General features: G+C 44.1%; 1 protein-coding gene across 1 annotated transcript in view; it reads left to right on the top strand.

Moving 5' to 3' along the window:
• Nucleotides 1-5,307, top strand: part of LOC128822406 (serine/threonine-protein kinase PAK 3-like) — a 43,234-nt gene extending 37,927 nt beyond the window's left edge. The window contains exons 8-11 of the mRNA XM_054004106.1: nucleotides 558-657; nucleotides 1,104-1,300; nucleotides 3,847-3,984; nucleotides 5,088-5,307. Coding sequence (XP_053860081.1) covers nucleotides 558-657; nucleotides 1,104-1,300; nucleotides 3,847-3,984; nucleotides 5,088-5,195 — 543 coding nt within the window. The 3' untranslated portion in view covers nucleotides 5,196-5,307. The remainder of the gene's footprint in view (nucleotides 1-557; nucleotides 658-1,103; nucleotides 1,301-3,846; nucleotides 3,985-5,087) is intronic.
• Nucleotides 5,308-12,328: the final 7,021 nt, after the last annotated feature.

Genomic DNA, 12,328 nt, shown 5'->3' on the forward strand with positions numbered 1-12,328 from the left:
TCCTTGCCTGTAAAAGCAAAGGTGCTGGTGGCAGCATTTGAAATGATCAGCAAAGAAAAAAGACTCATTTCTCACAGTCCTCAACTGAAAAGGACACTAGTGCAGCCAAAATGCTCTTTGCTTCAGGAAGGTGACTGTTGTGATACTTCCAAGTCTGTGCTGAGGCCAGCAACAAAACCTTTGTCATGCAGCCTCCCACCCCAAAGTGATCCACTTCACACCAAAGGGAGGGACTTTTTCTTCCTTGGCAAAACCCCTCACTTGTCCTCTGCATGGAGAAAGCACATCCACAGCAGCAGCAGCCATGCTGGCTGGTTTGCAGGGGACAGTCTACAACAACAGCAGGTGCTGTTGCTCTTTCAAAAGCTGACATGCCTTTCCTCAGAAAGATCCTGCTCTGCAAGTGGTGGAGCAGCAAGCTCTTCCTCGCAATGGCACTCTGTTCTGCCATTACTCACCATTCCCCTGCAGAGGGAATCTTTTAGAGCTCTTTCCTTTCTTGTGTAATGAAATGACATCACTAATTTTTGCCCTCCTGTTTCTGTTTTCTCTCTCAGTGCCTGCAAGGCCTGGATTTTCTTCACTCGAACCATGTGATCCACCGATATGTGAAGAGCAGCAACATCCTTCTCAGAACCAACGGCTCTGTCAAGCTGGGTCAGTGTATTCTTGGTCAGGTGCAGCATTCCAGGGACGTGGGCTGTGGGGCTGCTTTGAGTGACTGCCAGCTCCCCAAAAATGGTGCTGGTGGCAGTGCAGGGCCCCCCACTGGGAGCTGATGACACAGTTGCAATGTGCACAGAGATATAAGGAACCACGAGAATTCAAGAGTGGCGTTGCTCTGTGTGTGTCTCTTCCAGAGGGAGGGAGCTACAATGTAAAGCTTCAGGGGAATGAAGGCCACTGCTGTGAGCAGCCTTAAAACACCTGGGGTTTTTTGGAAGTGGTCAATACCATACTTCCTTGGCTAAAGCCCCAAGGAAACCAAGCGTGGACAGTTCTCCAGGAGACTCAACAGCACATTCTTAGACTGAGAGTGGGGAATTCTTTTGCTTGATTTCCTAACTTGAGCTGGCTTTCATGGTATGTTTTTTTCTCCCCAGCTGACTCTGGCCTCTTTGCTCAGCTCACCCCTGAGCAGAGTCGACGGAGCTCAGTGGCCAGCACTTCTGGGTGGATGGCGCCTGAAGTGGTGACAGGTCAACCATGTGGCCCCAAAGTGGACATATGGTCTCTTGGAATCGTGGGCATCGAAATGGTGGAACGAGAAGTTCCTTACCAGTATGAAACTCCTGTTTCGGTAAGGTGCAAATACTCACTGATCCTGCTTGTCTTTCTCACCTGTCCCATGGTCAGTGTGCCATTGGACAAAATCCCATTGCCATCTGCTGGCACCACTTCCACCAAGGTCCCCTTCTGAAAATGTCCCTGCAGCACATCAGCATCTGCTGTCGATTTGGTTGCATCAGAAGGGAAGAGGAAGGTAACCAGTTCAGAAACCTAACCAGTTCAGAAACCTGCCATTTTGGCCTCCAGCCATGCCTGACATTTCTCATTTGCTTTTTGAACCCTGCTGGAGCTCGGTCTCTGAAGGACAAGAATTTTTTCAGTGGAGAGATTAGACATGTGGTAAATAGCCTGAGAAATGGAGGTTAGACCTTCCCAGTTTCAATTTTATAGAAAAACAAAAAGCAAAAAAGAAATAGAAAAAGAAAAAAAGAAAAAGAAAAAGAAAAAGAAAAAGAAAAAGAAAAAGAAAAAGAAAAAGAAAAAGAAAAAGAAAAAGAAAAAGAAAAAGAAAAAGAAAAAACGAAACAACCACCAAAGCTATGCCCAAGTAGTTTTGTGTAGGAGCGATGGTGGGTAGGACAGTCAGGGTGGACAGAGACGAGAGCACTTTGAAGCCAGGTCTTGGAACTTTCGGTTTATTGCAAAGGGCGTGGCTGCAGGGGCCCTGTTTGGAGCTGCCAGCCACAGCTCGGAGCAGGCCCAAAAGAGGAGCCCAAAAGAGAGACCTGAAAGAGCGAGGAAGTTCTGGTTACAGCCCACTAAATCTTCTTCTGTGCTGAATATTCTAATTGTCACTAACCAATCTAGTACAAGATACAGATCCTATAGCATTTAGCTACAGCCTATAGGAATCATTACATTACCATACTGTGTTACATTTTAAACCCTAAAAACTACTCTTTGCACCCCTTCTGCCAAGCTAGTAGGGTCTGCTCTGACCCTTGGACCTGTCTGCAACCAGAGGGTATTGTTTAATCAAAAGGGGATTACCTTCAGCCAGCCATACCATTGTTTTCCAGTTGCTCAGTAACTAAGGCTAGTAACTATCTCAAAGCTTACTTTCATTTCAATCTCGCTTATAGTTTCCATATTCTAAAAATCTTTTGACAGGCAATCATATTTAGAAGGTTTCCCTGTTTCATCTTCCCCAACAGTTTTGCTTTCTTGTTCTTTTTTTAACCACAGCACATCAATTTTCCTCCAAACTGTAGCATCTTTTCCCAACCCTGTTGGCCTTCAAAACTTTCAGGCTTTCAAATCATCTGTACATTGTTCAGTCTTGCGTGTGGGTGGCCTGGATAAGTTTAGGATGTGTTTTTCTCCGACTGCAGTTAGAATTGTACACTAAACTCTTGGCTGTTTCTGGGTACTTTAACAAGTTGATGAGCTTGCAGCCAGGTGCCTGGGGCTGGGATCCAACGTGGGCGGTTGACGCCGGTGCTGTGTTCCTTTACCACAGGAGCAGGGCCATCCCTGGCTTGCACAGCTCTAAGGACAGTGAGGACTCCAGCTCCCCACCATGTCCAGTGGCTGAGCCCAGTTGCAGAGAGACAGGATAAAACCCTCTTTGTGACATCTGGGGCTGTGGGAAAAGGAAAGAAAGCTGCCATAATTATTTATACTCAAGGGGAGTGTGTTTGCTGTTTTAGGCTTGGAAATTTTCCTCTGGCTTGAAGAGGATAATAACAAAGTCTTTTTGGTCACCATCTATTTCAGTGCCACCAGCACAGAGCTGTTAGTATTGTGATGGGCATTTTTATGGAGACCAGGCCACAGCCTGGTGCCATGGAGAGCTAGCCAAAACCTCCCATTTCTTACCCAACACTTTCTGCGATGGGGACACCATTAATGCATTGATTGAGTATCCAAATGAGCAGAGGGTGACCATAGGGATGGCACTTCTTCTGATTTGACCTTGAAAAGTTTTCCTTTTGCCACTTAAAGAAGCTGAAACTTGCAGCTGAGAGACAGAGCTGCAGGTGGCTCCTGTGTGCCCAAGCAGGCATTTTCATCCCAATACATTTGTGCAGGCATCTTAAACTGTCTGTGTTGAATATGAGATTCCAAATGTTTGTTTCCTTACCTGGCGGATTTCCTTTTTTGCCTTCCACGTACCGCTGTTTTCTAGAAGAGGACAAGAAGCTCGATGAGTTTTGGTTTATGACCACTGTGCTTAAGGGACCAACAAGCACTGCAGAGATGCCTTTCATGTACTAATCCTTGGAAATAGTAGAGTTAGTTAGTGTAGCAGAGTCTGTCTTCTCAAAAGCCTGTCAAGCTGGTGCAAATCCTCTGAAAAGGAAACATGCTTTGCTGATGTAGTTCCCACTAACTAGGTCAGTCAATGAAATCAGCTGCCAAGGCAAGATCTGCTGAATGCTGGAAAAGCTGTGGCTGCACTGGGGTTTGGGTTTTTGGTTGGTTAAGGAAAGTCATCTCTGGGTCTCTGCCAGGGCAGAAACTGCCCTGCAGAGTGGAGCTTAAACAATGGGATCTGAGAGAGCACTTACAGATGGGAAAGAAGCAGCTGGAGCCTTATGTTTCCTTTTCCTGCAGGCTCAACTCCTGATAGCCAGAGGAGGGAGACCAAAGCTGCGGCAGCCCAACCGATTCTCGCCTTGCCTGCGTGACTTCTTGAGCTGCTGCCTGCAGACAGACGAGGCACGGCGCTGGTCTGCCAAGAAGCTCCTGCAGGTAAAATGCAAAGGGGCTGCAGGTGAAAGAGTGTCTGAGGGATGGGCTCCTCCTCCAGTGAGGTCCAAGGCATCAGATGAGCCCCCGTTCCTCCTCACCTCCACTCTTGGTGCTGTTCAAATGAAAACGGTGAAGAATCCTAGACTGGGCTGGGCTGGCAGGGCCCTGTGAAGGTCATCTGGTCCAAGTGTCCTGCAATGAGCAGGGACATCTTCAAAGAGATCAGGTTGCTCAGAGCCCTTTCCCACCTGACCTGGAATACCTGCAGGAATGGGGCACCTACAAGCTCTTGGGACAACCTGTGCCGGTGTTGCACCATGCTCCGAGTAAACAAGTTCTTCCTCAGACTTACTCTAACTTGATCCCCATTTTGTTATTAAAAATATTTGCCTGCATTCAATTGTTAACTGGCCCTGATAAAAAAGATGTCCCCCATTTTCTTCAAAGCCACTCTGAAGTCTTGGAAAGTGGCAATAAAGTCTCCCTGGGGCCTGTTCTTCACAAAGCTGAATAACTCCACCTCTCTCCGCATTTCCTGAGAGGACAGGTGCACTGTTTTCTGGCTGTTTCTGTCACCCTGTTTTGTAATTTGGTGGTGTGTTCCATTTTATCTAATGGCAAAAGAACTGAAGTAGAGCAATGGAGGGTACAGTGCCATGGAACTGCAGCAGCCAGCGCCACTCGGCTGGCCCTGCTGGGAAGGAAGGTGCCATCCAGCACAGGAGGGGCAGGGCATGGAAAGGTAGACACTGCTCTGTCTCCCTGTGGAAATTAGCACGGTGCCTGTCTCTCAAAGACAGGGACCTATGTGAGTCATTGGAGTTTCCTGAAAGGAAGAAACCCCAGGGACAGAAAGCACCATTTCTAGAGCACTGGCAGGGCAAAAATCCCAGCTAGATGAAGACAACACAATACAGAGATGAATGGGATTCTGGGCCAGGTTTGCCTGTGATGGCAAGGTCCAGCAAAGGATGACAGGGGAGCAGATGTCCCCGTCACTCCTCTTTCTGGGTCTTTCTAAGTACCAAAGGAATCCTGAAGCACTGAGCTTGGAAAGTCATGGTTCACTGCTCTTTGTTTTTTTTTTTTTATCCTGTGGACAGCATCCATTTGTAACATCAGCCAAGCCAGCGTCCACCCTGGTACCACTCATCAACTCAGTGAAGAAGGAGAAGAAGAAGACAAGAAGAGTCAAGATATTATCTCCATAACCAAGTTAGAGTAGGATTGTAGAGTAGGACTCTAGAGTAGGATTGTTGAGTAGTTTTGTAGTATAGGTTTATAGAGTAGGATTGGAATTAAATAAAGTTTCTGAAGCATCAACTCATTTGGAAGATTCCCCTCCTGACCCCTTCAGAAAACTCAACATTTCCTTCTGAATTGCCAGGTGTTTTTTATTGGTGCTAAGACACGCTTATGGCTTCTTTGGTATGGTTTGTAAGTGGAGAAGGCTCTTCTTCATTCATTCTCCCCAGACCACACTGCCTTTGGAATACAGCCCACTGGTCCCTTTTGGCACATCTGGGGCACTTCTAGTTGAGGCAGAAATGGCAATGGCATTAGCAGGAAAAACCAAAGGGGAAGAGGGGAAGCCAAACCATCCTGTGCTGATGCAGGCCTTCAGCTGTGACTCCAGAGCATTTGGGCACCTGCCACTTGGATTTGTATCCCTAAGTGCAATGTCTTTGGCTGGAGGAGAGCCTTGCTCAGCTGAGAAAGCAGCAAGATCAGAGAGGGTGCTCTGAAAGGTCTCCAGCGGTGCAGAGCTGTCAGCGACTGTGAGGTGAGAGCGGGCCCGGCCTTGCCCGGGCTGGAGCCGCAGCAGAGCCCCGGCAGAGCCCGGAGCAGCCTGAGCCTCGGCAGAGGCAGGCTGCCAGGAGGCCCTTGTAGCTGCAGGAGGCAGCAGCCCGGCCCTGCGTGCCTCTTCCTGGCGTCATGAATGAGGTGCCATATGTCAAGTTCAATAAACTGCAAGATTTAAACTTTAGCAGCAATTTTAATGGAGGTATAAAAAAATATAAAATAATAATAACGTCAAATATAATGAAGTAGTTACTAAGAGAAATTTGGCAGTGGTTCTGATAAAGCATAAACAAAACCAACCGGGGGACGGGGGAGGACCTCTCACCCTGCCGCACGTACAAAAGGCAAAAGAATCCAAGGACAACTTTTATACTGTATGCTAATACATATTCATCAATAGTTCCTGTAAATCTCCTCCCAGTTTTGATTCTTGAAGTCTACGTCACCATATTACACAGCGCATGTTCCTGTGGTTGCTGGGGGTCTTCTGGACTCTTCAGGGGTCTTCTTGGATGAAGGCCGATGGTCTTCCTGGCTGTCCTCTGAATAACCTGGCAGGTTGCGCATGCACATGGAGCTTGGTGTTACATAAGTAAGCATTATGTTCCTGTTTTGGGTTCTCTATCTGGAATTATATCAGCTTCTTTGTCTTCAAGGCTGTTCTTGCCTAAGAAGAAGTTGCCTGGACTATTATTTGTCTCAATGTCGATTCCACTCTTGGAGGTTTTCCCAACTTTGTCCTTCCCAAGGCCGTTTGTGCTAAAATATCTCAATACTCCATCCTGGATCTTATGAACATCTGCGAACATCTGTTTTGTGATGCTAATGACATATCACTTTCCCCTATTACTTTTTAACAAATATTTTCTAAAATATCAATATAGTTACAATTATTAGCACAAATCATCTTCATTTATCACATCTCCATCTGGCTGTGTTTGAAGGTAGAGGGTCAAAGCAAACTCCCTTGGTTCCTCCCTGAGCCCTGCCCAAGAGGAGGATGAAACCAGATGTGCCTGCACTAGAAGTTATGGTAGCTTGTTTATTCAACAGTATAAAATCTGGGCCCTCTCACAGCAAAGTTGGCAGCCTGGCCTGAGGGTGGGCGAACCACATAGGAATTCCCCGTTACTGGGAGTGCTTCTCCAATCCTTTGGTGTGACAGGGCATCCCCAGCTGACGTGTGTGTCAGGACAATGGTCAAGTATTAGGGTAACTGGTGATGTGTCTTTCTTCATCCCTACAGGCAATCTTTTGTAGCAATAATCGGGTGCATTGCTTAGCTTATCCTTCTGTACTTCTTTGCTGCTTTGCCCTACAGGAAATGACACTTCTTCCTTAAGTTGGTGTGGGTGTCTTTGGTGCTGACCCTGCCAGCAAGCCATTCCCTTCAGAATTGGACTCGGTGGATCCCTTCCAACACAGAACACTCTGTGATTCTGTGATCACTTCTACAAAGTTTGCTCAGAATGACTTTCAGCTAAAACACTTGAAATTATTTGCTGAAATTAGAGTTGGTAGATAGTTCTTGTTGGTAAACAATGGAGGGAGAGAACAGCTTCATGTGGTTTTTTGGGGCGTTGCTCCAATTTTGTGGGTTCCTCCCTCCATTTTGGGATATCGCACCTCCGTTTTGGGGGTCTCCACCCAGCGACTTTGGCTTCCACTCCTTCCACTTTGGGGCCCCCCTTTAATTGTGTGCACCCCATCCCCATGTTCCACCCATGCCCAGCATCCCCAGTGTGCACTGAATGGCCAGCAAGGGACTGGGGAATGCTGGGACCCACAGTGATGTCAGCCATCCCTCCTGGTTACACACAGGACTCCTCGGCCCTTTTTGGGCTGCCCTGGAGTGCCAAGGCCACGGTGAGGAAATGTCTTTGCTGCCATGCTGTGCAGGATCTTGCTTGGCTCATTATGGCCTCATGTCCCCTGTGAAAAGAAGTGATACAGCACCAGCACCAATCTGTGTTATCTCTAACTGGAAACAGCTATTCTGAAACAGTCTACAACAGCATTTCAGTTTACATAACACATTATGTTTCTTACTCCATCATGTCACATGATTAATTTGGGTGAACTAAGTTTTTTCCTAACCTATTTCTGTGTTTGAAAAAAAAAGACCTTGATATTAAGGACATATGAGTTTCCCTCATAGCATCAGGTATTACTCCTTTCCTATTAATGAAGTCTTTGAAGATATCCAGTTCATGCCACAAAACATCTTGATCTTCCTTGTTGCTGTCAGGGATTAATGAATATATAAATCCAGCAAAGTTATCACACTTGTTGCACAGTGCCTTTAAAGTACATTAACTGATGGCAACAGTTCTAATTGTTAATATTTATTGTACCTTGATTACGTAAGTCATTACAAGGTAAAGAGTTCCTCTGGCATTTTATTAACTGAAACTGCTTGCAAGTTAAGCATGCATACACTCACTGGTCTCATATGGTCTCAGTCTCTGCAGATTTCCAAATTACATCGCTCACATTAGTTCTTGCTGGATGACCAGGGCACTGTAGTATGGAGCCAACACACTTCCATACTCTTCCAAGGCATTTAAAGCAGAAAATATTGCACCTATCCTTTCAGATGCTGTCTGCTAAGCCTCACAGTTGGCCAGTTCTCACAATTCTTAAACTAAGCCTCACAGTTGGCCAGTTCTCACAATTTTTAAACTAAGCCTCACAGTTGGCCAGTTCTCACAATTTTTAAACTAATCTCCCACTTCTCGTCTAATCTAGATAACACTTTATCTTTTGTTCTCATCTTAGATGCATGCTTCACACACTAGCTTTCTTTCTGGATCAGAAATTCACCCATTCCTTATCTTCTCCCTGCTCATTGTGAACAATTTTTGGTTTGGTTGAATTGAATTTTTCCTGCTATCTTTTCCTTCTGGGCATCAGCTGTAGTTAACTTTTTTGTATTTGTACCAGTCCCAAGAAAACCTGGTGCAGTGGTTTCTGACTTTCCCTGATAACAAAGCAAAGAATGTGAATTGCAGATGGCAAAACCCCCACATTTAAAAGACAAACTATGCTGTGCAGCAGAAAGTACAATTCCACTTGAAGCATCCCTGGTGTGAGGGGTATGTGGTGCCTAGAAAGTTGTGAAGAGAACAAGGAAGGAGGGCAAGGAGTGAGAGTTCTGTACTGCTGTGAGTACCAAAATAGATTTGATATTTCTCAAAAGAAATTTTAAAAAAGTTTGTATATTTTCTGTTTAAGACTGGGGGTTTTAACTGTCAATCCGTTGGGTATTTCTCTTCTTATGCAAGTTAAATAAATCTTTCGTTTTTCAATATAATTTATAATGCACAATATAAATTTTTCCATAATGCCCTGATTTCTAAATTCAAATAAGCATATACAAGACAGTCAATGCCAACGTTAATAACAATGCTGTAGCACTACTAGCTGCACTTAATCTCCAACATTGATATACCCAAAATCAGACATCTCTGAAAGATGAGCAGGAGACACCTGATTTCCAGAGATGCCGCACTTTTCAGAGTTTTCACCAAATCAACAGGACACCTAAGTTCTTGTGATCTCTGAAAGTCAAGTCTACCTCAAATCAGATGTTGAACAATAGAAAAAGAAAAGCACTGTAAACCTCTCCAAATTTACCTAGAAGTGGTTTTGCAGTAGAAAACTGCTTAAGTCACTGCATAAAAAGATGCCAAATGACCAAAATCAACTGACCAAAAAAATGGAAGAACTTCCTTCTAGATAACATTCAGCCCGAGCATTTTCAATTAATCTCTTTCAAAACCCACTAACAAAACAGTAAGTTAATTTGCAAGCAGAAGTTTTAATTTAGTAATATTCCTTTGAGCAAGGTAGCCAGGGTGTGCAATGCAGAACTTTCTCAGCATCCAGAGCCCAACTGTCCAGAATACCATCTCTTTCAATTTCCTAAATACTACATCCAGCCCTTTTCACACACTTGCTAAAAAGTTCCCTGTTGCTCCAAGAGGTTCTCGGTTAATAGACATGTCAGGGTTATCCGAGTGACACTGTCACCCAGCACAGATGGGTTCTCTTGGGGATATTGGCAGAGTGAGGATAGCACTAAACCATAGGTACAATTCAAACTTTGTTTTCTTAACAGGATGTTATGATTGATACAGAAGAGAATTTATTATTAGAATGGCACAGGATTTCTACAAGCAGAGTCAACATAGTACAATCTGTAACTAGCACGGTAGGGAATTTATAATACAATTTAACTTATAATTTCTCATCACCTGAATCTCTGCAGCTCAGGTCAAATCCCAATCCATGGTTTTTGTATCAGTATTACAATGACAATCTCGAGGGGCTGGGGAGCCAGAACTTGCAGGGGCTGCCTGGGAAGTCAGAGCAGGGCCTGGCAGCCAGGACCACCCAGCCATGGCAGCCAGATCAGCCCAGGGTATCAGACACTTCCCTGGGACAACAAAGGGCAGGCTGGGACACGGGACCAGGGTGGAGCTGGCTTGGCCACCAGGCACTCACATAACGTGACTCTGCACACGTATACCAAGCTACTAAGATGCAGGTATGCTCAGATCTGAATCTGTGCCTAGCCTATATAAAGCATGCCCAGGTAATATAAGGGCTAAATAGAAGTAATTTCCTATGTAAACATACTTTTCCTTTCTTTTTTTTTTTTTTATTTTTTTTTAGGGAATTGAAATTAAAAACATAATTTATTGTCTATAATGCAACTTACAAAACACATATTGTTGATGTTGCTGTAAGATAGATGGGAGAGTTAGGTATTCTAATTGCTGCCACTGCTGCTTCAGATAAAGCTGACCTTCACTGTAAAAAGATTTTAAGTAACAGACATATAATGTGAGTTCAAATTAATGTTATAGAAAACATCACTGTGTACAGCAAACTGCATCTGCTGCCAACAGAGTAATGGTTTAGCTAGGAAATTGCTAAGTTAAATTCTCATCAAAATCTTGTGTCTGAAGTCAGTGTATTACCCTCTTCACATTAGTTTGTTTAGATCCACTTCTCATCACAGATCTATGATTTAAAGCTCCATCTAGAAATATAAGTCTTGTGCAGCCTTTGCTGTGGAATTCTTAGCAAGTAGAGCTGTTTGAAAACTCTTACAACAGTATATTCAAAATATTTTTTTTTCAATCTAGGATTAAAAATACTTTAGAGAGAATATTAATGTTTAGATAGAATATTAATGCCTCTTTTGAGAAGCTTCCTAATAATTTTTCACCTTTATAAATGCTCAACCACCTTGTAAAACTGTTCTGAAAAGTGTACTTTTTTGTGATGATGATGATTAATAGAAATGAGAACAGATTTGCCCCTTTTTCCAAAAATATCCTAAACTGCTCTCCTAATCAGACAGGTTCCTATTCCTGGATCTTACATAAGGATCCACATTTTGGATACAGAAAGTTAGAAGTTCATTTCCTCATTTCTTGTATATACATGTAAACAAAGATATTGAATAGTCCCACTATTTTTTTTGCCAAAGTATGTTATTTGAAGCTGTATTTCTGTTAACAAAATACCACTTTGGTCAAAAAAAGTGGGGGCACATGTCAAGATAAATGGTCTTTTTGTAGACTGTGACTAGGAGGTAACCTCAAAACCTTTTGCTGCAAGCTACTGATGACTGCGATAGGTAAATCTGTTCTGTGCTCCAGAAAATTTCTGCAACATAGGTTTTATTTTCATCAAAATATTTCAGTGAAACAGTATTCTAGTAGGAAATTACATTCTGGATAAATTAATCTCCCTAGGGAGCACATCAGTTCCCGTTTCAGCAAAGACACAAGCACATGAATGATGGGGATGAAATCCTTCTGCCTTCAGTCTACTCCTAAGCTCACAAGACATGGGATCCCTGCAGTTTTCATGCTGCCTTGATAACATGTTGTAGACACAGAAAGATCTGCTAGCACAGGATCATTCAACTCTCCCTCCTGTCCTCTGTCATTTGCTCACCCTGGAAACTAGAGTTTCTCAATTTAGGAGTGAGGAGTAGTGGAGAAAGCTGTGGGAAGACCTGGGGCATATCTGACCCTGTTGGGAATCACGCTCTTCCCAGCCTTCGTCCTGGAGTCGTTGCTGAACTCTCTGGATGCCTTGAGGGCACTGAAGGGTTGCGGCTCAGTTCAGTTCAGCAGTGATGTGGGAAATGGATTTGTAGAGACAAAGACCAAGTTCTGCACTGTGGCAAGTGAGCACCTGAGAGAGGTTGTTTTACAAGGACAGAACTGATCAAAAGGCTTTTTCCTTGATGTCTCAAAAATCAATAAGAACTGAAGTAAGGGAAGTGGAAAAGACAAAGAAGTAAGGAATGATGTGTCAGTAGATGATAGGAGAGGTTCCAGAAATGGGGCAGAGGCAATCACCCGCATCAGCAGCCAAAGGTCTGGGGAACTATCAATGGATCAGTGTATCCAGGAGTGTGCAGTAGAGCAAGAAATGCCCATTTTCACTGCAGTTAATTTATTAAACAAATATCTCTCAATAGAATTTGACATCAGTCTTACTTCCCTAAATGTGTATA

This window comes from Vidua macroura, chromosome Z, assembly GCF_024509145.1.
Source record: "Vidua macroura isolate BioBank_ID:100142 chromosome Z, ASM2450914v1, whole genome shotgun sequence".
NCBI classification, from domain to species: domain Eukaryota; kingdom Metazoa; phylum Chordata; class Aves; order Passeriformes; family Viduidae; genus Vidua; species Vidua macroura.